The sequence below is a fragment of the Pogona vitticeps genome, chromosome 1 (assembly GCF_051106095.1).
Source record: "Pogona vitticeps strain Pit_001003342236 chromosome 1, PviZW2.1, whole genome shotgun sequence".
NCBI lineage: Eukaryota > Metazoa > Chordata > Lepidosauria > Squamata > Agamidae > Pogona > Pogona vitticeps.
In genome coordinates, this window is record NC_135783.1 from 336,753,905 (window position 1) to 336,777,529 (window position 23,625).

The 23,625-nt window shown below is 39.3% G+C and overlaps 1 protein-coding gene across 9 annotated transcripts in view; it reads right to left on the reverse strand.

The window, feature by feature from the left end:
- The window catches only part of BCL11B (BCL11 transcription factor B), a 191,708-nt gene that overhangs the window by 6,855 nt on the left and 161,228 nt on the right, over window positions 1–23,625 (reverse strand). For 7 of the 9 annotated variants that reach the window (XM_078383763.1, XM_078383766.1, XM_078383768.1 and 4 more), the window contains one exon: window positions 4,993–8,509. In XM_078383763.1, coding sequence (XP_078239889.1) covers window positions 6,498–8,509 — 2,012 coding nt within the window. In that variant the 3' untranslated portion in view covers window positions 4,993–6,497. Of the gene's footprint in view, window positions 1–4,992; window positions 8,510–23,625 lie in introns of those variants that run through there. The other 2 variants (XM_072986637.2, XM_072986640.2) reach the window with 2 other exon arrangements.

Sequence of the window (23,625 nt, forward strand, 5' to 3'; positions counted from 1 at the left end):
TATCTTTTCCTCCTCAGTATGATTAGAGCAAATCACCCGCCTCAAACAGCTAGAACGTTTAGATTTTAAAAGTCCCAACTGGCACCAGTAAAGACTCTGTTTTTTTATCTAAGTGTCTCACCTGCATGCAAGGGCAGAGTTGCTCTGATCAAAGTGGGAAAAGATAAGCATCACCTCTCAACACAACATGCTGCATTCTAAGTAAGCTTTGTGCCTACCATCCCCACATAAATATGGGAAAATGTGATACTATGGAACATAAGAAGAGCTGCACCAGATTATACCAAAGGCCTATCCAGTGCAACATGCAGCATGCACAGTGGTTGCTACATTCTTATGAGAAACTCCTAGTCTGGACATGAGTGCAACAGCTCCTTTCCTAATATACTCCCCAGCAATTACATTAGTAGTAAACATGGGGTCATCATGACTATCAACCCTTGATAGGCACATTCCCTATATAGTTGTCTCATCCCTTTTCAAAGATATCCAAGATGGCAGCCTTCCATCACCGGATCTTGTAAAAGTTTAACTATGGATTGTGTGATCGTCTCCAGAATCTCCTGCTATTAAACTTCACCCAGAGATTCCTGCTACTAATGTTATGGGTGAGATAAAAAGTTCTTCCTATTCACTTTGTTCACACGATACACACCTCCGTCATGTTTTTCCCTTATTCACCTTTCTTTACTGCATTAAGATGCCCCATATGTTGCAACCTACATTTATTTGGGTTTTTCTGCTGCAAATTACATCACTTGATGCTAGCCTAGAATAAACTGCATTCCTCTCACTTTAGAGAGAGCTTTTTGAAGCTACTGATAGTCTCAAAAAGCCTAAATAATTTAGTGTTCTCTGCAAAGTTGGTCACCTCGTTGTCCACTCCCAACTCCAGATCATTTCTAAACAAGTTTAAAAGTATTTAAGCATATTTCTTATACTGTATTCCTCCATTGTGAGAACTTTTTATTTCTATTCTCTGCTTTATCTTCTTTAACTAACATTTACCAATCCTAAGAGGTTTCCTCCTCTGTGTGCCATGCATCAAAAGACCATCTACTTTGATTCTGACATCACTCCCCTTTTGGAACTCCATTTGTGGGCTAACTTGATAAAAGTGTATCAATTATTACATAAAAGCTAAAAACAACTGACATTCAAGAGTGACACATGAAAGAATTCAAGGGGAGAAAATGTTGCCATTCTTCCTTTCAAAAGAATATGTGAGTAAATGGATCTCTTTAGGTCATTTCAAAAATCTGGTGAAGAATATTTATTTGTAAGCTAATTTGACCAGAGCATGAACAAGTAACATCTCCTCTGGCAGTATGACTGTAATAAAAGTGGCAAGAATTTAAGGAAATGGGTCAACAATAATAGCCTGTATGCTGTTCCAGAAACACTAAGTGGAAGGGTAATCACATAAGCATCTACTCATTCTGGCAGACTGCCCTACTGCACGTCTGTTTCTGCACCCATTGTAAAATTAGTCATACAACTGGTCACTCAATGGGGAGCGCAGGGAAGAACACATACCTGATTACTATTTTGCTCCACAATAGGATATTACCCAATGTGTCGAAATTATAGCTACAATTTTAATTTTTATATTAATTCATGCATAAAGCAGAATACTTCCAATGGGACTTTGTTGCGGTTGTTTAGTCGTTAAGTCGTGTCCGACTCTTTGTGACCCCCATGGACCAGAACACGACAGGCCCTCCTGTCTTCCACTGCTCCCTGGGATTTAGTCAAATTCATGTTGGTAGCTTCGATGACACAGTCCAACTATCTCGTCTTCTGTCGTCTAATTCTCCTCTTGCCTTCACACTTTCCTAACATCAAGGTCTTTTCCAAGGAGTCTTCTCATGAGATGGCCAAAGTATTGGAGCCTCAGCTTCAGGATCTGTCCTTCCAGTGAGCACTCGAGTTGATTTCCTTTAGAATGGATAGGTTTGTTCTCCTTGCAGTCCAGGGAACTCTCAAGAGTCTCCTCCACTACCACAATTCAAAAGCATCTATTCTTTGGCGGCCAGCCTTCTTTTTGGTCCAGCTCTCACTTCCATACATCGCTACTGGAAAAACCATAGCTTTGACTATGTGGACCTTTGTCGGCAAGGTGATGTCTCTGCTTTTTCAGATGCTGTCTAGGTTTGTCATCGCTTTCCTCCCAAGAAGCAGGTGTCTTAATTTCAGGGCTGCTGTCACTATCTGCAGTGATAATGGAGACCAAGAAAGTAAAATCTGTCACTGCCTCCATATCTTCCCCTTATATTTCCCATGAGGTAATGGGAACAGTGGCCATGATCTTAGTTTTTTTGATGTTGAGTTTCAGACCGTTTTCTGCACTCTCCTCTTTCAACCTCATTAAGAGGTTCTTTAATTCCTCCTCACTTTCTGCCATCAGAGTGGTATCATCTGCATATCGGAGGTTGTTGATATTTCTTCCGGCAATATTAATTCCGGCTTGGGATTCATCCAGTCCTGCCTTTCACAACTCTTCTGCATATAAGTTAAATAAGCAGGGGGACAATATACAGCCTTGTCATACTCCTTTCCCAATTTTGAACCAATCAGTTGTTCCATATCCAGTTCTAACTGTTGCTTCCTGTCCCACATAAAGATTTCTCAGGAGACAAATAAGGTGATCAGGCACTCCCATTTCTTTAAGGACTTGCCCTAGTTTGCTGTGATCCACACAGTCAAAGGCTTTTACGAAGTCAATGAAGCAGAAGTAGATGTTTTTCTGGAACTCTTTGGCTGTCTTCATGATCCAGCGCATGTTAGCAATTTGGTCTGTAGTTCCTCTACCCCTTCGAAATCCAGCTTGTACTTCTGGGAGTTCTCAGTCCACCTACTGCTGAAGCCTACCTTGGAGGATTTTGAGCATAACCTTGCTAGCGTGTGAAATGAGTGCAATTGTACGGTAGCTGGAGCATTCTTTGGCATTGCCCTTCTTTGGGATTGGGATGTAGACTGATCCTTTCCAATCCTCTGGCCACTGCTGAGTCTTTCAAACTTGCTGGCATATTAAGTGTAGCACCTTAACAGCGTCATCTTTTAAGATTTTAAATAGTTCAACTGGAATGCCATCACTCCACTGTTAGTCATGCTTTCTAAGGCCCAGTAAACGTCACTCTCCAGGATGGCCAACTCAAGGTCAGCAACCACACTATCTGGGTTGTCCGGGACATCCAGGTCTTTCTGGTATAATTCCTCTGTGTATTCTTGCCATCTCTTCTTGATGTCTTCTACTTCTGTGAGGTTCCTACCATTTTTGTCCTTTATCATGTGCATCTTTGCACAAAATGTTCCTTTAATATTTCAATTTTTTAAACAGCTCTGTTTTTTCCCTTCCTGTTATTTTCCTCTATTTCTTTGCACTGTTCGTTTAAGAAAGTCCTCTTGTCCCTCCTTGCTATTCTTTGGAAGTCTGCATTCATTTTTCTGTAACTTTCCTGATCTCCCTAGCATTTTGTTTCCCTTCTCTATTTCTAAGGCCTCATTGGATAGCCACTTTGCTTTCTTGCATTTCCTTTTCTTTGGGATGGTTTTTGTTGCTGCCTCCTGTACATGTTACAAGCCTCCATCCATAGTTCTCCAGGCACTCTGTCCACCAAATCTAGTTCCTTAAATCTGTTCTTCACTTCCACTGTGTATGCATAAGGGATTTGGTTTAGATTATACCTGACTAGTCCTGTGGTTCTTCCGATTTTCTTCAGTTTAAGCTTGAATTTTGCTATATGAAGCTGATGATCAGAGCCACAATCAGCTCTAGGTCTTGTTTTTGCTATATGCATAGGCTGCAGAGAATATAATCAATCTGATTTTGATATTGCCCATCTGGTGATGTCCATGTGTAGAGTTGCCTCTTGTGTTGTTGGAAAAGAGTGTTTGTGATGACCAGCTTGTTCTCTTGAAAAACCTCTACTAGCCTTTGCCCTGCTTCATTTTGAACTCCAAGGCCAAACTTACCTGTTGTGTCTTTGATCTCTTGACTCCCTACTTTAGCATTCCAGTTCCCTATAATGAGAAAAACATCTTTCTTTGGTGTCAGTTCTAGAAGGTGTGTAAGTCTTCATAGAATTGGTCAATTTCAGCCTCTTCAGCATTGGTGGTTGGTGCATAAACTTGGATTACTGTGATGTTGAAAGGTCTGCCTTGGATTCGTATTGGATTCCCCAATGGGACTTACCAAAAGGCAAATGCTCATCAAATTGCAGCAAATTTCTTTTTAAAAACGATGATTGTTTTAACATAGTGTAGTTGAAAGCCACAGACAGTAGGCGTTGTATTAGGAAGAAGCATTTTTCTCAAAAAAACTTAAGCTGGCTCTTCCAAAATGGTCAGTTTAGTTCAGATCTACATTATATACCCTGACTGACAGTGGCTTTCCAGAATTTCAGTGTTTCCCAGGGTTATTTTTGCATGTAAATGATGAGTGCAAGGAACAAGACAGTGAAGGAGGGGGCAGAATGCCTTTAGCATCCTCTATCTAAAAGACACATATCATCTAAATATGTGCCAACGGAAAACAAAGAAAACATGCCTTTTTTCCTGAAAAATATTTTTTTCGAACCTATGCTCATTTATATAAATTTAATCTGACTTGTTAACTAAGATTTTTAAAAATTGATTGATAGTCCTAAAAAAGAATAATCCTTTAACTATAGATAGAGGGTGGATGACCCTGCATTTTGTGCACTTGATACACAAATGGGTTTTTAGTGATAAAACATAACTGACCCTGCAATCCTAATTGATAGGTGCATCAACGGTAGGGGATTAGAAAAATAGCCAAAGCTTCTCTTGGCAAAAGTCTCTTTACGCTGATAGATGTGCCCTTGTATTGGCAGATATGCCCCTATGCTGGCAGAACCCTTTTCTGCTGGCTGTTCTCTAAATTCTGCCAGAATAGGGGTCTACCAGCAGAACTGGTCAGGATCTACCATCAGAAGGACGGGTGGGGGGGTACAAAAGGAGCATTAACAAGGGATGAGTTGAATTATGGCAAGTGAAAACCTCCTCAAGAACAAGCAGTGCAATCACTATGACAGCACAAAGCTGGGCAAAATTCAGGGTTGTTGTCAGTAATTTCCAGCATCCTTTGGCTGCTGGGATAAGTATGGATTCAATACAGCTTCAGCTGGTCTCATGTCAGCTCAGGTGGCTTTCAGCAATCTTGGCTAGTTGGGATAAAACTGAGAGCTCACTGCTGAATTTCCTGTGGAAGAGCTAGCCACATCAATAATCCTGTTATGAGGCTATTGGATGATAATTCGAATTACGTGCCTAAAGTTTAATGTGAACAAAGCCTCAAAATAAATGACATATATGAGAAAAGAAAGGTATGTCAGTCTGTGCAAGCATATAAGGCAAATTCCAAAGAAACAAAACAAAACAAGACAAGACAAAAATATGTGGCACCTTTTAATTAAATTTTAATGTGAGTTTTTGTGGACGTGTCCACTTCATCAAACATACGGAAACAGCATTTTGTTTATAGTTAGTCTTTAAGGTGCAATATTTTTGTCTTTTTGTTTGTTTTGTTTTGTTTCTTTGAATTTCCTACCATTTTTTTCCTAAAATTTGAGCATGCATCCGTCAGGGCTCTCAAGTTCTCTTAATTTTATGAACCTTTAGAAAGTGGAAAAAAGGTGAGACTAAGCCATTAATAACTGAAAAACAATTCCTTACTAATAATGCACAATTCTTGCTATTGCTTGTATTAATATAGCTGCCTTTAGAAAGCTCTTGTGCCCATGTGTTTTAGCTGTCAACCTCCGGAAGTGTATAAAATTTTATATATATATAAAGGCCTCTATTTTTAGTGGCATCATCAGTGCTACATATCAGATCCAAATCCAAAAACAAAGTGCTACATTTTTAAAAGATTGTTATCCGCGGTTCTATTTCATATATTCTAATTTTCAAATGATTTCATTTTTTTTTCCTTTTTTAAAAAAGGACAGCAAAAAATAGAGAATAGGAAAATTATCTCTTAAAATGTTGGCTTCTTCACAAGAAATTACACATGCTTAGCGTACGATTCAACAAAGCAGCGGCCCTCTAAAATTATAATTTAAATTGATATGCATCTCCCCCTGTAATGCAAATAATCTCTTGTTACTACTGGGGAAAATGAGAATGGGATACTCAACAAAATTTTAAAGGAAAACTAAAACAGAAAAAAATGTATTTAAAAAAAGTACCTGCACATGCCAAAAATTAAAAAAAAAAAACACAACCCAATAAATACAGAAATTATTGCACAGTTAAAAGGCTTCACAATTTTTACTGCCTTAACCAATCCTCAGGTTTAATAGAACTTTGTAGACACAGGTTATATTTAAGTGCCAAATTTTGGCACCTGCCATAGTTACGCTAAGTTATGTTTATGGAGGCAAGTTAGGTCAGCTTTTCTCAGTTGGCAATTGTTAAAACTGTACAATTTAAATGTTACCTAGACCCCTGATTTTAACCCAGCGGGGGGGGCCTTAGCTTCTTTCTGCCTGCTCAATTTTGACATCATTTGTCAGCAAATGTTCGCCATGCCACTTTTTCATGTGTTTCTCCAGGGTGCTGTAAACACTGAAGGGCATCTGGCAAATGTCGCAGCGGTAGACCTCCTTCCCTATCTGGCCATGTGTTTTCATATGACGTGTCAGCTTACTGCTCTGGGCACATGCATAGTTGCAGAGCTCACATTTGTAAGGCCGCTCTCCTGTGTGGCTCCGACGATGCACCGTTAAGTTACTGCAGTTCTTAAAGACCTTGCCACAATACTCGCATGTGTCGCTCCGCCGTCCTTCCTTTGAGCTGGGTCGACCGGGGCCAGGTCCACTGATATGGGGCGTGCTGCCGCCACTTGCCGTCCCACTGCGCCCTGAGAGACCACCATCCAGCATATCACCTGGTGGAGTGGAGAAACGCAGGCTTCCATTTTCTGAGGAATGCTCAGAAGATGTTGCAAACGGGGATTGTCGGGAATCTGTGAATCCTAGAAATGGATCCTTCATGAAGTGCCTTGATGCTGCATATCCTACCAGCCACTGGGAGTAAACATTTTCAGAAGGTATTATTGTTGCTGGTGGCAAGTCCAAATCTTTTTCTATCTTTATTCTTTTTGAGGAGTTGTTTAAACTGGGGCTCGTAATGGGGGTAGGCTTGCGAGGAAACAGGCCGGGGAAGGGCTCGCCTGGACCAAAGTTTCTTCCGTTGACTGCCCCTTCCTCGGTGCGGTCAAGTTCTCCAGCTACGGAGTCTTCATCACCTGTGTCTCTTTGACAGAGGTCTCGCGGACAGAGATCCCGCTGATCCGAAGACCTTTTCATGAAGCCACCCCTTTTCTGCTTCTCAGCCAGCATGTCATTGTATTGCTGGATAGTACCAAGGCTTACATTCTCTATCACTTTTCCTAGTACGAGGGATTTTTCATCTGGCAGTGATTTGGAACCATTCTCTCGATTACGACTTAGCTCTGAGTCCATGCTAAAGCTTGACTCGGGTCTACTCTCGTTCTCCAGCTCCTCCTCCTCCTCCTCTTCTTCTTCCTCTTCTTCATTGTCATGGCCTAGAGAAGGATCACTCTCATTCCTGAAATCAGCCTCACTAGACTTTAGTCCTTCTCCAGTGAGTTCACTTGTGCCAGGCTCAGGGGAGCTGGTAGCAGACAGACCGTCGTCTGACCTCCCTGTCATGGACCCAGCCTTGTGCATATGTGTTTTCATATGGCGTTTTAGTTTGCTGGCTTGGGAACAAGCGTGGTCACAGAGCTGACATTTATAGGGCTTCTCTCCTGTGTGGCTGCGGCGGTGGACGATAAGATTGCTCTGGAACTTGAAAGTTTTCCCACAAAATTCACAGGACTTACTTTTAGCCTGAGGCTGCGGAGGTGTAGTGCTGCTCGGGGGCATCGGCGGCAATGGCGGAGTGCTCAGAAAAGGAGACTTAGGGCTTGGCTGGAAAGGATTCAACAAGCGATGCATAGGGTTGTTGCGATTGGGAGAAACTGGTGGAGGGGTGGAGTTGTTCCCTGCCAGCTCTCGGAGCCTTCTGGAAAAATCCATCGCTGGCGACTCAATTGCCATGGGGTTTAAACGCATGACTCTGTCAAAGGCACTGGGATGCTGGGCAACTAACCCCATTTCTTCGGCACTAAGGCGATGTGGATCCAGATGATGACGAGGTGGTGGGCTGAAGAGGGGAGGTGTGTTGGGGAGTCGACCTTCACCAAAGCCAGGGTGATCACGCAAAATGGGACCTGTCATGCGTAAGAGACTAAAAGGGTTGTTGTCGCCAAGGAAATTCATCAGTGGGGACTGTGCAACAGTCTCAGGTCCCAGAGGAGGAGGGATGGTGATGCGTGGAGTAAGGGAACTGTTTGAAGGGCTTGTTTCCAGGTAGATGCGGAATCCATGTGTGTTCTGGGCATGCTGAAGCAAGAACCAAGCGCTATTGAAAGGGTGCTTGCATGTTGTGCAAATATAGCTTGAAGGCTCATCTTTACCTGCAGCAGCAGCAGAAGAAACAGAGAGAGACAGAGAAAGAGAGAGAGAGAGAGAGAGAACAATCAGAAAAGTAACACAGAAGAGAACATCCAAGTAACATAATTCCTCTAACAATTATTAGGTAGGTCCTGCTATTTGTATCCATGTATTTTCAACAGAAAAGGGAAATGCATCTTCTTTACTTATGCATAACTCATTTATGGTATAGCATATTATAATATTTAAAACCATTATTATGGTGGACATGTATGCTACATTGTGATATAATATATATAAAACTACAGTTTCCAAATATCAAACAAGTCTGTTTCAGTAGTGGAGGAATAGTTCCCAATTTACTTTTAAATTATTCATTCAAATTTCTTTCCAGCCATCAATAAATGAAAAAAAAAACAACAACATCAAGCTAACTTGATGAGATGTCAAGCAACATCTCAGGCTTGACCTACCTGGTACCTCTGTTGCTATTAAGGTGAATGGGAAATAATGGGAAATTACATACACGAACCATAAATTCTTTGAGAACGGGTGATGGCCGTATTTTAATATAACAAATAAATATGGACACCTTTTAAAGATACAGAGCTTTGATCAGACTTAACCACTTACAGTGCAATCCAAACTCAAAGATGTGCTAACCACACTCTGGAATAGGCAGAAGCCTCTCGGGCTGATATAACTCCCTTTGGGCTGGCAAAACTTCCTTGGGCTCAGATCTGCCACATCACAGCTGGATCTGCCAGCCTAACCACTGTGTTGGCTGAGATTTGCTGGCAAAAGAGCAACAAGAAGAGGAGGACTGGTGGAGGAGCTGTTACACGAGATCCAAACTGCCTTACCCACTGTGCCAGGCTCAGGATAGTCCTAAGGAATTTCCAAACTCCCTAGGCTTAGAGAGGCTCAGGGTCAGCTCAGCCAGCTCTCAGCTAATCTGACTAGTTAGAACTGCAACCTTTATAAAGGCACACCTTCACAATTAGAATGATTTCTCCCCCATTCTTTACCACTGACATACATCAGAACCAAGACAACTTCAAAAAGCCCACCTAGCCCATATTAATGTATTCGCGACAGCTTACAGCACCAAATTCCTGTTTTATATGTGGAAGAGCCATAGTTCGGTGGTAAAGCATAGGCACTGTGTAAAAAAAAAAGTCTCACTTTCAATCTCTGTTACTTCAGCATGGCTGGGAAATACCTCAGTCCTTAATATTTGGAGAGCCACTTCCTGTTTGTGTGAAAAATTCTAAGTCAAATGGAACAACAATTTGACTTGATATAAGACAGCTACATATCTTTGATTTTGTGTGGAACATCATGAACACATTTGGAATACAAGAACAAATCTGGAATACACGTCTCTCATGTTCAAATCTAGCCTTGTACTGGTGTCATATTTGAGCTGGGTTTCATAAATGACAACTTGTGAATCTGTGACTCTCTTATTTTTCCCTTTATCAACTCCTGCACTCTCCTCTCACCAGTGGAATGGATTATTTTAAATAGTAGTCCTTCTATAGAATTTTACAATTTTACATGTAGAAAGCAGAGATTAGCTACAACTCATTTCCTAATTTTGCTAACCGTAGAAGTGCCAACACATGGACCTGCTGCCTGGACACACAAAATTCCATCTATGGACACATAATAATCTTAAAGGTAAGCCCTTTCATTGTGCGACTCAGGATCCTAGCAAATTTCTGACTATAGCTAAATCTCAGTTCCCAAAATCCAGATTTCACCTTTCAAGGTAATTTATCTGGTTCATGTGATAAAAATATGGTGCCACCCCTCTATTTTGTTTGTCTGTAGTTATAAGGAAAGAGGAGCTATGATGGAGGTGGGGACTATCTGCTTTTTCTTACTCTATAATGTGTGTTCTGTTGGATCCTTTCAAAGAAGGAAATGTCTGGCACTAGTCTCTGGCACATGCCAGCAATGCTTACTGTGGATGCCTACTCTGGGTGTGACAAAATGGAATAAATCTATCTGTATGACTGAAGCAGCCAATAGCTTCCCTTCTGTCCTTGAAGATGTCACATAACACACACAAACCACATACCTTGATGCTTACTCTACTCTTGCCTCTCCTGTTTGGCAGAGCCAGGGTTATAAGAGCCTATTTTACTTGTTTTGTGAATTTTCCAGGTATTTTCAGAAGGCAAGACATTGATGTAGACCTCAGACCCTAATGATTACTTTGCTCCCAAAGTCTCATGAAATCATTAAGGATAGCCAAACCTAAACTTCACATACAAACAATGAAGCCTAAGACTTTATGATACTGAAATAAACAAGAAGCCAGGTGTTACTGGCCCACATGGCAAATTATGCCTGCCAAAACGTAGGCTTTAAGAGTAGATTATAAAAAGCTTACAAGCAGCTCCTGTGTCAATGGAACATTAGTTTGTTTAAGCGAACACTCAATCCTCACCCCATTGATAATATGAGTCCAGAAAAACAGTGATTGAAATCACTGTCACCATCACCATTGTGTGATCCACAAAGAAGAACTGGTGGGACCAAAAAAAACCTGAAAATGTTGTTGAAAATGGAGAAAATTGAGAAATATCATGGGACATCTGGATTCAAACTGATAAACATCTGGCTCACAACATGCCTGGTCTGTCCATTGTTAAAAGACGGTGGGTTTGGATAACAGTCGTGACAATACCTGGGGATGCTAGAATCAAGTGAAAAGACTGCCAAATACAAAGAGTTATAGATTGAGATTGAGTGATAATGGCAAAAAAAACTAAAATTACTCTGGCTGTAAGTGGTGCTTTATATGCAACACCAAAATACCTAGGAAACCATGTTTGTAGTCTAGGTGTATATAAGTTCACCACAGACTAACTTCAGAAGGCTATCTTACCTGGAACAGCACATATTTTAAAGAAATAACCTATGCATATCCCAGGTCCTTCAAAATGACCTGATTTTCAAGGAACTGAATCCAACCAATATTTGATGAACGGTGACTATCATTATCATTATCATTATCATCATCATCATCATCATCATCATTATTATTATTAGTAGTAGTAGTAGTAGTAGTAGTAGTAGTAGTAGTAGTAGTTGTAGTTGTTGTTGTTGCAGCATACTCTGCAATATAACCTTGACTGTTATTGCATTTAAACACTGAATACTGTTCCAGCAGAACAATTAAAAGCTTTCTGGAAACAATTTACACCAATAATGTATAAATCTATGTATAAGTTTTGGCAAGGAGGAGATATTGTTTTATGTCACTATTGAAGATAAGTAGCCAATGCTCTTACTATTACTTCCTATTCATTTACAGTATTTTCTTTCTCTAGACTAGACATGACCAAAAAGTCTAGCCCTTTAATGTTTCTTAAACAACACTGTACAGTATGTAGTATAAAAAGTGACAGAAATCACTGAGGCAGGCTAACATATATAGCATATTCTGTCAAAAGCCTTTTTTAACAATATGTTTTACCTCAGCTCACCCTTCAATGGACTTTAATAAAGCCCACTTTTTTGAAGTATAATCTAATAGCAACTGAAGCACAGAATTTTCCAAGGTCATATAGCTTTGAATTAAAGAGTGTTCAGCACCCTTTACCTCCGTTTTCTAACTAATTGATTGATTGATTACATACATCTGATTGAGTCTTCCATCTTTAAAGACATAAGGAGAATGTTTTATGCCCCCCCCCCATCTGCTTTGAAGCTGGTTCACCTAGTAATGGAATTACTTCCATCACCACAAAAAACACACCAACATTTAGCAGAAAACTTCACCTTAAGAGAAACAGATATAAAATGGGTTATGAAATAAATCCAAGACCAGGGCAGTCTAATTGATTATTCAAAAATAAAAATTAGTCCTAAATTGGCAGCTGGCTACCCGGTGGCATTGTTTTCATGCAGCTGAGATCTTTGGGTGAGGGTTTTTTTTTTTTAAAAAAAAATACTTTACATGAAAAATAGTTCACCTCTGTAAAGTGTAAGCAGGGGAATGAATCTATTTTATTTCTGCTTCCTGACTCTCTTTCAAAACCAGCTTATTAGTCTGTATTACTGGCATAAGATGCTGATATGACGAGTTATCGGTCATAACAGTAGCAGATCTTTCCTTTGTTTTTCTTTCATTTTGCTTTCATGCCCCAACACTCTTGTATTCAGCAGCTCCTGTTCACAATGGCAAAACTGACTGCAGGCTACTCAGCTACCAAGGCTCTGACAGATTCACTTATATTTTTTTTATTTCTTTTCCCTGCTTCACTTTCACGGCCCTCAAAGGCTCTCCCTAGACTCCCCTTTATATTTTTTTAATATACTTAAATAAAAATAAAAAAGTTCATTTCCATATTATCACTTCATGGTTATCTTGCCTTTAAGTTGCCCTGAGCAGTGCGAATGCTCACTTTTAAGAACAGAACAATGTCAAAAAGTCTTTGAAGATCCACTCCGAACAGTTTTATATTCTAAGTATTTTTAAAATGCCCAGAAACAGTTAGATGGTATTATAGTGTGATCCCTGCAAGTTAATAAGGCAGGCAGGTCTACTCCGGAAAACAATCTGCTGTAAGAACAAATTCTTATGTATGGATTTAATGTGTCTTATGTGGTGTTGAACAATCCAGAGGAAAGGTCAGTAACTTGCCCTTCCTATTGTCACAATGAGATACAACACAAGATTGCAGTATGACATTTTTCCATCCTGTATTCCAGCCACCTAGGCCAGTGATTCTCAACCTTGGATCCCCATAGGTTTGTGGACGCCTTCTGGTTAAATTGTAGTACTCCAGTAAAGACTCTGCTCATGAACTCAGTTCAATTCCATGCTTAGATAGCTAGCCTGAGTTTGACTCTGCCCTCCATCCTTCTGAAGTTGGTAAATTGAGTACCCAGACAATGTGTAGCCTGCATAATTAAATTGCAAACCACCCAGAGAGAGCTTTAAATGTGACAAGGTGATATACTGTATAAGCAGCACTCTTTGCTTTTCAACTAAAATTCTAGGAGTTGTAGTCCTAGAAAATCTGGGGACCCATGGCTGAGAACCACTGACTCAGTGGTTCTTAACCTTTGTTACTCGGATGCTTTTGAACTGCAACTCCCAGAAACCCCGGTCAGGACAGCTGGTGGTGAAGGCTTCTGGGAGTTGCAGTCCAAAACTCCTGAGTAACCCAAGGTTAAGAACCAGTGCACTGACTTGCACCATCTTCTAAGGTACTCTGCTCCTTTCCTTCTCCCAGCTTTCTGTTCTCTCTCAACAGTTTTCCACCATTCTGTGCCCACTGAGCACATTCAGACCCATCTAACCTTCTCTCCCAATACAGTTTTGAAAGTCTGCAATTTCAATATTCCTGTTAATATTTCCTGCTTGTGCGCATCCTAGTTTGACTGTGTAAGGATACACACTTCCTCTCTCTCTACTCCAGAACTTGCACTGTCTTCTTTTATTAAAGGTCTGGTTCACTTTTACAAAAAACAAAAAGTGCCAGGATTATGATGCACAAAAATGAAGTGGTTCCTTTATACTTCCAACAACATTAACAGAATATAACAAACCGCATGGTTGTAGTTCTAACAAATTTTCATGACACATAATGGACTAATGGAATTCAAGATAAATTTAGACAACCACCTGACAGATATAATTTGATTTGAATTCCTGCATCGAGCAGAAGGTTGGACTCAATGGTCTTATAGGTTCCTTCCAACTTCATTATCCTATGATTCTATGAAGCCTTATACTGATTTCCAAAGAAATAGCCATGTTAGCATGTCTCAGCATGTTGACAAAATGAAGGGGGAAGGGGGTCAGACGGCCCCAAATACTGTAGCTGTTTAAAGACGAACAATTTTGTTTCAGTACACACTTCCATGGCTCAAAATCCATTTCCTCAGACAGCCCTATATTGCACTAATGATTCAAAGTGTCACAAATGCATGAATTGCAAGATACCGGTAGGTTTGGCCAAAGGCTTTATAATAGAGTTGTATTTTTTTTTCTGGGTCCAAAATTTGCAAGGATTCTTATCATTACTGTGGATCAGAATGCAGCTGGCACACCAAGTACAACCAAGCAGGAAACTATGGAGGTTGTAAGCTCTGTTTTTTGATCTGTGATGCACACCATTGTCTTCAAATGTGAATGCATCATTTTAAGAATCAAAACCAAACAAACCAAACAAACATGCAAACAAAACTTGACTGAAGATAGAACTCATAAACACAGCGTAATTTACCACTGTGGTTTTACCCTCATTCTGAAGTGTTTTTAGCAATGGGTACTCACAAAAAAAGGGTAGAACAAAGTCAGTCCTTCAGAGTCTCTGCTTAGTATCCAGCTTCAGACAATAAGTATTTCCTGCCTGTTCTATTCCAGACAATCTTTCCCCTTTAAATTCAACAACACAGAGATATTTTTGAAAATGACTTGAAGCAAGATTTTAAACAGACAGATACAGAAGCCATGACTATCTGCTTGGACTCTGAACCAGGTTTGATTGGTCCTTTAAAGAGATAGTTTAAACAAGACAACAAAACCCAACCACAAAATACATATGAAGGGCACGCCTCCCTGAGAAAGACAGTTGGGCTCAAGCATCTTTCTAATGAGCATACACCCTACATGTTTCTCTGTCTACCTCCACAAAGAAAAGGATATGTGTAGATTGGGGTCTAAGGGTGCAGCTTTTTGGGGTGTTGTAACTTTCCGCCCTTCTGCTTTTGTAGATAAAACTATATTAAACAGGAACTTTTGGAGCATCTATACAAATGTACCCCTAACCATGCAAGTAAAATGGAACCACTCAAAACAGCAGATTACAGTACATAGTAAGAAATATGTTGCTTGGAGCAGGGTAAGAATTGCTGCACACAAACAAAGCAAAATCATAGGCAATTATGTGATAAGGCAGATTGGGTTTTCTTTTGTCTTGCAATAAGGCTTTCTCTCTCTAACAGATATAAAACAAAGTATTTAATATACTTTGTTTTATATTGTGGCTTATATTGTCCCTAAACCATTTTTTCTACTTCAAAACACAAAGAAGAAGAATACAGCAAAGAGGTTAGTTTTCACTGTCCTTAGAATTAAAAGAATTCCTAATTAGCACATGCACAATTAATTCTAATTTATGTAAATAAGCAGTAGGAGCTTTCCCAAGAGAGAAATTAATGGCAACTCCTCACAGGTACACATCCATTTGGGAATGTACCATTATATTTCTCCTCATTCCTTCTATGGGACACAATTGGAAGGGTGCGTTAACAAAAAAATGTCTTTAGCTCCTTTAAAAAACATTGCAGGTTCACTTTACAAACCTACAAGAGAGGCAATAAAAGCATAAGGGATTTTAATGTTGCCTTAGTGCAGCTTTAGAAATTTTCTAGAAAATAACTTGCAAGATTTTAAAGCAAGGACATGTTATTATTAACACCCAGGAGCATGCTTGTATCTACTTAGTCTATAGCTACTTCCACTGCTCCCCCACCATACTGAACATTTCAATAATTGCTCCCACTTATGTTTTTGTATTCTAATACCCCCAATAATAGTAGTGTGGATGCTCATTAAAACATACCTTTAATTGAATTATTATTGAATAAAAATGCTTTAATTGAAAGCACTGCTTTAAAAAGTCTCCTCACAAGACCAGTTGATATTAAAGAGAAGGGAATTAAACTGTGAAAATGTTTTACATTTCTCACTGAGGGAAAACGAGGGGAAACACTGTATTTGCTTGGCAACTGTGTTTAAAGCTATATTCTGTGAGATATAGCTTTTTGTTCTATGAACTCTGGAGATCAAATGAATATACACAGTATTTTTGTGCCATACAATACAGAATGTCAATATAGATGCACCATCCACTTAGTCTTAGTTTTCACAAGAAAACATGATCCACAAACAAATTAGGTACACAGTACTAAAATTTTAAATTAATCAAAGGTGATTGACACTGACAAAGATATCATCTAATAACTTCAGCTATTGTGTGGTAATTTAGTCATTGTGCTAAATGGCTATTACACAGTTTAGCTGTCATGATAGTTACTGGGTTGGAACCAAGAGGTTCTCTCTGAACCACAAAAGTATACAGTGTACTTGCTCGTCAACCAAATTAATTCATGGTTACAAACGTAGACATGTTAAAACAGCTTTGGAGAAACAGTCAACTTAAAACAAAGCTCTGTGCGAAAATAGGCCCAGTATGGTGTAACATACCACTGACCAGGATGTGCATATATAATCAAGCCTGCATGTATGGATGGATGTCCTTCTTTTCTTGCTACTAGGACAAAACTAAGCCCACTTACATATGGCTGTTTTCCTGCAGGATTTAATCTGCCCTTCTGGGGAATATTTTGGAAATGTGTACATTCTACAGATTTTGACTGCACCTATGCGGCAAGTTTTTCACACAAAGATGTACATACTTTTCTGTGTCCACTTTTTAAATGGAAATGGTTTATCAGAAGCATCCAAGGCTGTCCAGCAATATGAGGGTTCTGGAATATAAAGCACATCGAATCTATAACTAGTCTATGGAGTATGGACCTAGGAAGTCAGCTTAAAGTGAATCTCTGAACACCCCCCAAAAATAAGTAATATCTTGATCTTGTGGCATGAGCAAAAGCCTCCCTTTTAATTGATTTGTTTGAGCAATTCAAAGCTATCTGCCTTGAAAGCACTTTGCTGCTCCTGATTAAAATTTGTGATCCTCAAAGGATTTGTAGAGTGTAACACTTCACCCACAGAGCTCCCACACAATTGTTGTTGTTGTTGTTGTTGTTGTTGTTGTTGTTGTTGTTGTTGTTGTTGTTGTTGTTGTTGTTGTTGTTGTTGTTGTTGTTGTTGTTGTTGTTGTTGTTGTTGTTGTTGTTGTTGTTGTTGTTACTATAAAACACCAGGCACAAGCAACATTATAAAAACACTGACTGGTATTATATAACAGATACAAGTTTTAACCAAAAAACTAAGTACAGTATCTGTTAAATATCGGCACAGTATCTATGCTGCTCCTAATATTGCTGTTCTTTGTAGCTCTGATGGTGTGATTTCTGAGATCTGCAACTGCGTATAGTACTGTGTGAAATTTCTTGATATGGTTCCCAAAACCCCAATGACTACGGGGACCACTGAAGTGTGTTTCTTCCAGAGGCAATATGTTTCGATTGCCAGATCTCTGTACTTTGTTAGTTTTTCTAATTCTTTATTTTCAACTCTGGCATCCCCTGGAATTGCAATGTTGTTATTGCTGCTGCTGTTGTTATACGTCAAAATGCTGGAACACACTGAACAACAGCCAGATAATTTCATGGTTCCTACCTCACAAGCACTGGTGCCTCCAAAGAAATAGCCATGTTTATCTGTGCAAGCACATCCAGACCAAAAGATAAAGAAGCTGTGGCACCTTGACTTCACTGTTTTATTTCAGTGTCACCTTCCATGGATATATCTGTCTATGTCTGAAGAAAGAGATGCAGCCATGAAAGCTCACACTGAAGTACATCAGATTTTAACATGGCACAACACTTCCATTTTTTTGTTTTTATTTCTGTCTGGATGTAAGAGTTGTCTGTATTTCTATGGTAATCTAAAAAATGTTATAGCAAAATTTTCTGCTCAATGAAAGTGTTTCTTTTCTGTAGACAATGGATTAAACTAGCAACAGAAAGACTGCAAGCCACAATGTTGACCACTTGCATGGCTGTGAAATGCCTCCCTTCCTGTTAATCAATACCATCAAATATTTTGTTCTCTACATGATGGTAGGCTCATACAATTTTGGAAATACTAAATATGCAGCTAATGTTTTTCTCTCTTAGGTCACAGTCCCTTGGATGTCCATGATGCTATTATTTCAGATATAATTAAGAATGGGTTATAACAAGAGAGGAGTCAAATCATACTGGATAGACAAAAATACATTGCACTGCACTTTGATCACAGCTATGCTACTATAAATACTTAATTCATCAGTTTCATGACCCTCCATTCTAGTTCTTAGCAGAGTTAATTAGAATGCTGCAAATAAATTAAATAATACGAAGTAATTTTTTTTTTAAATACACACCATTTTAGGGATTGCCAGCTATTTTCAAATATATGTTTTGATTAAAAATAATACGTTGATCTATCAGGAATGTGTTGGGATCTTAGTCACCCTCATGGAACACTGCTGTGCATCATGGGAGCCGTGGTCACTCTAAACACTGCCACAGCCACATGGAGTTACCTATGCATAAGTAGATCCCCACAGTTCTGGGATACCAAATGAAAAGAACTGTAGTTCAGAACTCATCCAAATATTTACTTCCTATTGCAAAGTATCATGACCAACATCACACAGAGAAAAGGCAGTCTGTATAAGAAAAGGCCAGATATCAGAGAGATAATTAACCCTAGAAATAATTCCATCTAGCCTATTATTTCAAAAAGAAACAATATCTTAGTGATGTTAAATTTTTACCAGTGCCTTCCAATTATGGCTGCTCCTCTTAAGACAACATGAAACAAGACTGCTTTCAGCACCTGGATGCTAAAGCATTTAAAACATGTTAGGGCATGTATTTATGTTCCCCACATATACAAAAAATGAGAAAAGAACTGTGAATTTTGTTACATTTCCATGGACGCATGCAATCAGCACAGAATACTAGAACTTACAACCAGTAAGAGAAAAAGGGGTGAGAAATCAGTGGAATGGGAAAGGTCAGCTTTGCACTAACTTCTAAATTAGTCATTTGTTGTTCACTACTTGAACAAAATTCACACAATTAATACTTAAATGGATTCTTTTAATCTTTTGTAAAGACAGGTTTGCTAGAGTGCAATTGGCAGAAAACAGATGAATGGGGAGATTACAAACCAACTTTTCAAAATGGAAAGAATCATTACTGTAACAAAGAAAGAAAAAAAGGTACATTAAAATGAGGTGGAAAATACTTGCCTGTTAGTGAAGTAAAAGACCACTGAACGTACCTGTGGTATACAGTGTTTTGATCTGCATTTTTTTTAACAGAATATTGCATTTATAGCTTTTAAAGAAAAATCTCTAGACCTTTTATGGACATTTTAGGCCTCTTCTTTTTGTGTAAGGTATTCAGGTACTACTGAAATAATGCCAGCCTTTGCTACAATGTAGAAATTAAGTCTGCATTCCTGACTTCAAAATCTAGATTCTGAACAGTAGTTTGAAATTAGCAAAGGAATTCTTCCACTCTTTCTTTCTTTCACTTCCAGGGCAAGACTGTGAAATTTTGACATTACAGAATAAGGCATGATTCAAGGTTTCTGAAATTAGGAGGAAAATGAGAGTGGGGAGGAAAACATTAAGAAAAAAATGTCCAAAATAATGTAATATGAGGGGGAAAGAGTTTTTTTGAAACCATGAAAGGCAGACAAAGACAAGAAACAAATCTGATATGACCCCTAATCCCCCCCCCAACTTTGAAATATTGTGTGTTTTACTGTGACAGTCTGGGTGATATTAGGTATCTATTCTTATCCATTAAATGGAAGTGTGTTTTTGTTTTAATTAATTACATCTTTAACAAACATGAACTCACAATCTTGCTTCTTCAAATCCACAAAATCTCTACGTTCAATTCTAAGAAGTATGGTAAGGACTGTAAATCTTATTTTAATGGAATGTACATTTAGCTATGAGGAGATAATTGACGTTATGGAGAGCCTGGATGCTGAATTATATAGGTTATCTAATACAAAGGGGACTCATTACTGAAGCACTACAAACAAGTAGTAATGTATGTATATTGTTCAGAGTGGCGTTATAGCAAAAGTGTTCAGGTCCACAGGGATTTATAAAACACAAGAAAACAGCAGACATGCACTTGTAAATTTGTCTCATTTGTCTCTGAAGTTAAAGGTTATTCCCTTGATCTGAATTTGTAATAAAAACATCCTAGACTAAGGTTTGTCGGGAATGTTTGAATATGTAAATCGTGTACAATGATAGGAAATTATAGGATAAGAACTACACTTGTGAATTTTAACAAAATTGCACAGAGTACTGTATATTATTTCCCACCTCTTTACGTGACTTGTTTAGGTGTATGTTTTTTTTTCTTTACACATATTATAACGGAAGATACTTAGCAAATTATTTTAGAAAGAAAATAAAAAATCCTACCATTAAAACAACCTATTACCATGCAATTTTAAATACAAAACATCTTAGGGGCTTACTATATGTGTGTGTCTCTGTAGATACATTTACATTGAGCTATAGATATGTACAATAAATCTCAGGAACTAATGGCTCATTTGATGGATGAGCAAAGACAAATTACACTGATTTTTCAATCCATTCAATAAATCCTAATCAAATGTATATATAAAATTAATAGGTTAAAATGACTTTAATTTTAATGGACTAATTCTCTAGTTTTTCTTTTGGCCAGCTGATGCCTTGCTCAATCTCTATCTCTCTTTGTATTTTAAAGGTTTTTGACTAAGAGGAAAAAAATCCAAAAGGAAAATATGATGATATTGTACTTTATGTGGCTGAAGATAAGGGTTTCTTCCTACTCTGAGTACCACAGTCTGTTCAGGTTAACCAACTGCAGTGTTAGAATAACTCCAGCTGACTTGTCACAGAGTACAAAAGTCATCGGCGACTGAATGTTCTTTTCTGCACCGCAATTAAGACGAATCAATACGACGTGCCACAAATGGTATTTTACTCTCAATAAGAACTCGGGCTGAGTTTATTCAGAATATTTTAGCGCTTCCCCAGGGGATTTTGGTCCGACGCAGATGGCAAATAAAGTACTCAGCCTAGGGCTAGAGCACATTATGCTAATTCTAATGTCAGATGTACTTTAATATACAGCTCTATTTAATCACCCCATTATTTCACATTTCCATATGAAAAAACCTGCGGCACTTCTGCAGAGCTTTCACTCTGCGACAATGCCAGCTTCCTTCAACTAGCTCACTGTGAAATGGGGGGGGGGGGGAGAGAGAAGAGAGAGGGGGAGGAGGAGGACGAGGAGGAGGAAGAGGAGAAGACACAACTGGTCATTCTTGTCAGTCAAAACCTTACAGTTTCAAAGTTGCAGCGTCCCTGAATTTAAAGTGGATTGCCCAATTATTTAGCAAAACTGCTCTGTACGGATGCTAATGAACACACATACACATTTACACACACGGAGGCACACACTAGCTAAGGAGCTGCTATTTCAAATTATGGTACAATACAACCTTCCAATCCATTCGCGTGTGTGTGAATACTCATACATACATACCCACACGGACAACTGAAACATACGCAAAAGAGGGAAGGAGGGAGTGCTGTCACTGTACAGTGCAGCCAATATTCACAACACCCTCACCGACAAACACACCGAGGTTCTTGGCTCTGCAGCTTCCGTTCCTTGACATGGCTGGCTCAGCTGCCAACCTACAGATGTCTCAAAATAAAACCTTCCTACAGGACTGTTTCTCCCCCTGGCTATATCAAACTGCTGTAATTAAAGTCAAAGCCGTAAACCTTCAGTAAAGATTATTAGTCTACCCACCACACGCACATATATACAGAGAGCCCCGAAATCTAAATGGATTTACCCCCAGTGCTGGTTGACTGGAAGAACAAATCTGAAAACCCTCCATACACTACTAAAAAGAAAGTAATCTCTGATTTTATACTCCCCTCATCCCACTACCAGGGCATTCCACTATACAATTTGTTTGCATACTGATCTAAGGGGTATGTATTTGAGATCACTTAATATGGATTAGCTGTTCCTTAACCACCCTGAAGTAATCACAAAACAGGGTGGTTAAAGGACAGACCTCTCCCCTCCCCTCCTCCTAGCTTTCAAATGTATGAAGTGGGGATTCTAATCCACATTCGTTATTGTGTGTATGGCACTACAAGATGTTAGTCATTCCAGATGAATTGAGACAGAACACAAGAGCTCTGTGGCTTTTTTTGTACATGGCACAATAAGAGGCATAAATTGTGTTACACAGGTCACATGTCCACACACAGGAATGATAAGCTTAATTGTTGCACAATCTTATCTATTTGGACACTTCTCCACACCCTGTGACACGATTTGTAGTTGAGAAACCTAGAATCGAGGAAATCTGGACATAAGACACAGTATGTGTCATATAGCCTCAGTGAAATTGACAGATTACTTGTGCTGCAACTCTACAGGTATTTACACTTAAGTATCATTTCAATATTAAATGTATTTAGACTAATGTAACTCCTTCAGATTTCACTGCGATTCGTATTTAAAGCCCACTGCGATTGGATTTGTAGCCAGTGCTATATGACATCATAATGTGGCATTTGGCAAATCATGTGATTTAAAATCCTCAATGACTTACAGTGGTGCCCCGCTTGACGATTACTCCGCTCCATGACGAATCCGCTTTACGATGGGGTTGTTTCAAAGGGCGATTTTCGCTTCACGACGATCGGTTCTCTGCTTCGGGAACCGATTCTTCGCATTACGACAATCTAAAAACAGCTGATTGTCGGGTTTCAAAATGGACGCCCGCTGTGCAAAATGGCTCCCCGCTGTGTTTAGGATGAATTCCTCGCTTAACAGGCACCGGAAAATGGCTGCCCTATGGAGGATCTTCGCTGGACAATGAGGTATTTCGCTCATTAGAACGCATTAACTGGTTTGTAATGCATTCTAATGGGTTTTTTTACTTTCGCTTGACAACGATTTTGTTCTACAGCGATTTTGCTGGAACGGATTATCGTCGTCAAGCTAGGCACCACTGTACATACATATCAAGGAATAGAAATTAGACCCAACATGGCATAACCATGCTGACAGTTGTTGCTTTATAAAACTGTCTTGAGTCCAGGACACTTGAGGGCCCACCTTCTGCCACACCAACCTGCCATTCCCTAAGATCAGCCTTTCCCTGTGTTATATATAGGACATGGTTTGGCAATGAAAAGTGAGACGGCCTTCTCAGTGGCTGCACCAATTCTGCCTCATGAAGCTCGATCATGCAGGTCTTTTTCTGTCTTTCACTACATTGTAAGCAAGATGGCGCCGGTAGCGGGCGGCTAGCGTTTTCCTCCGCCGCGCCGGCTTGCCTCTTGCGATTTTTATCACTTTTTCCCCCTCT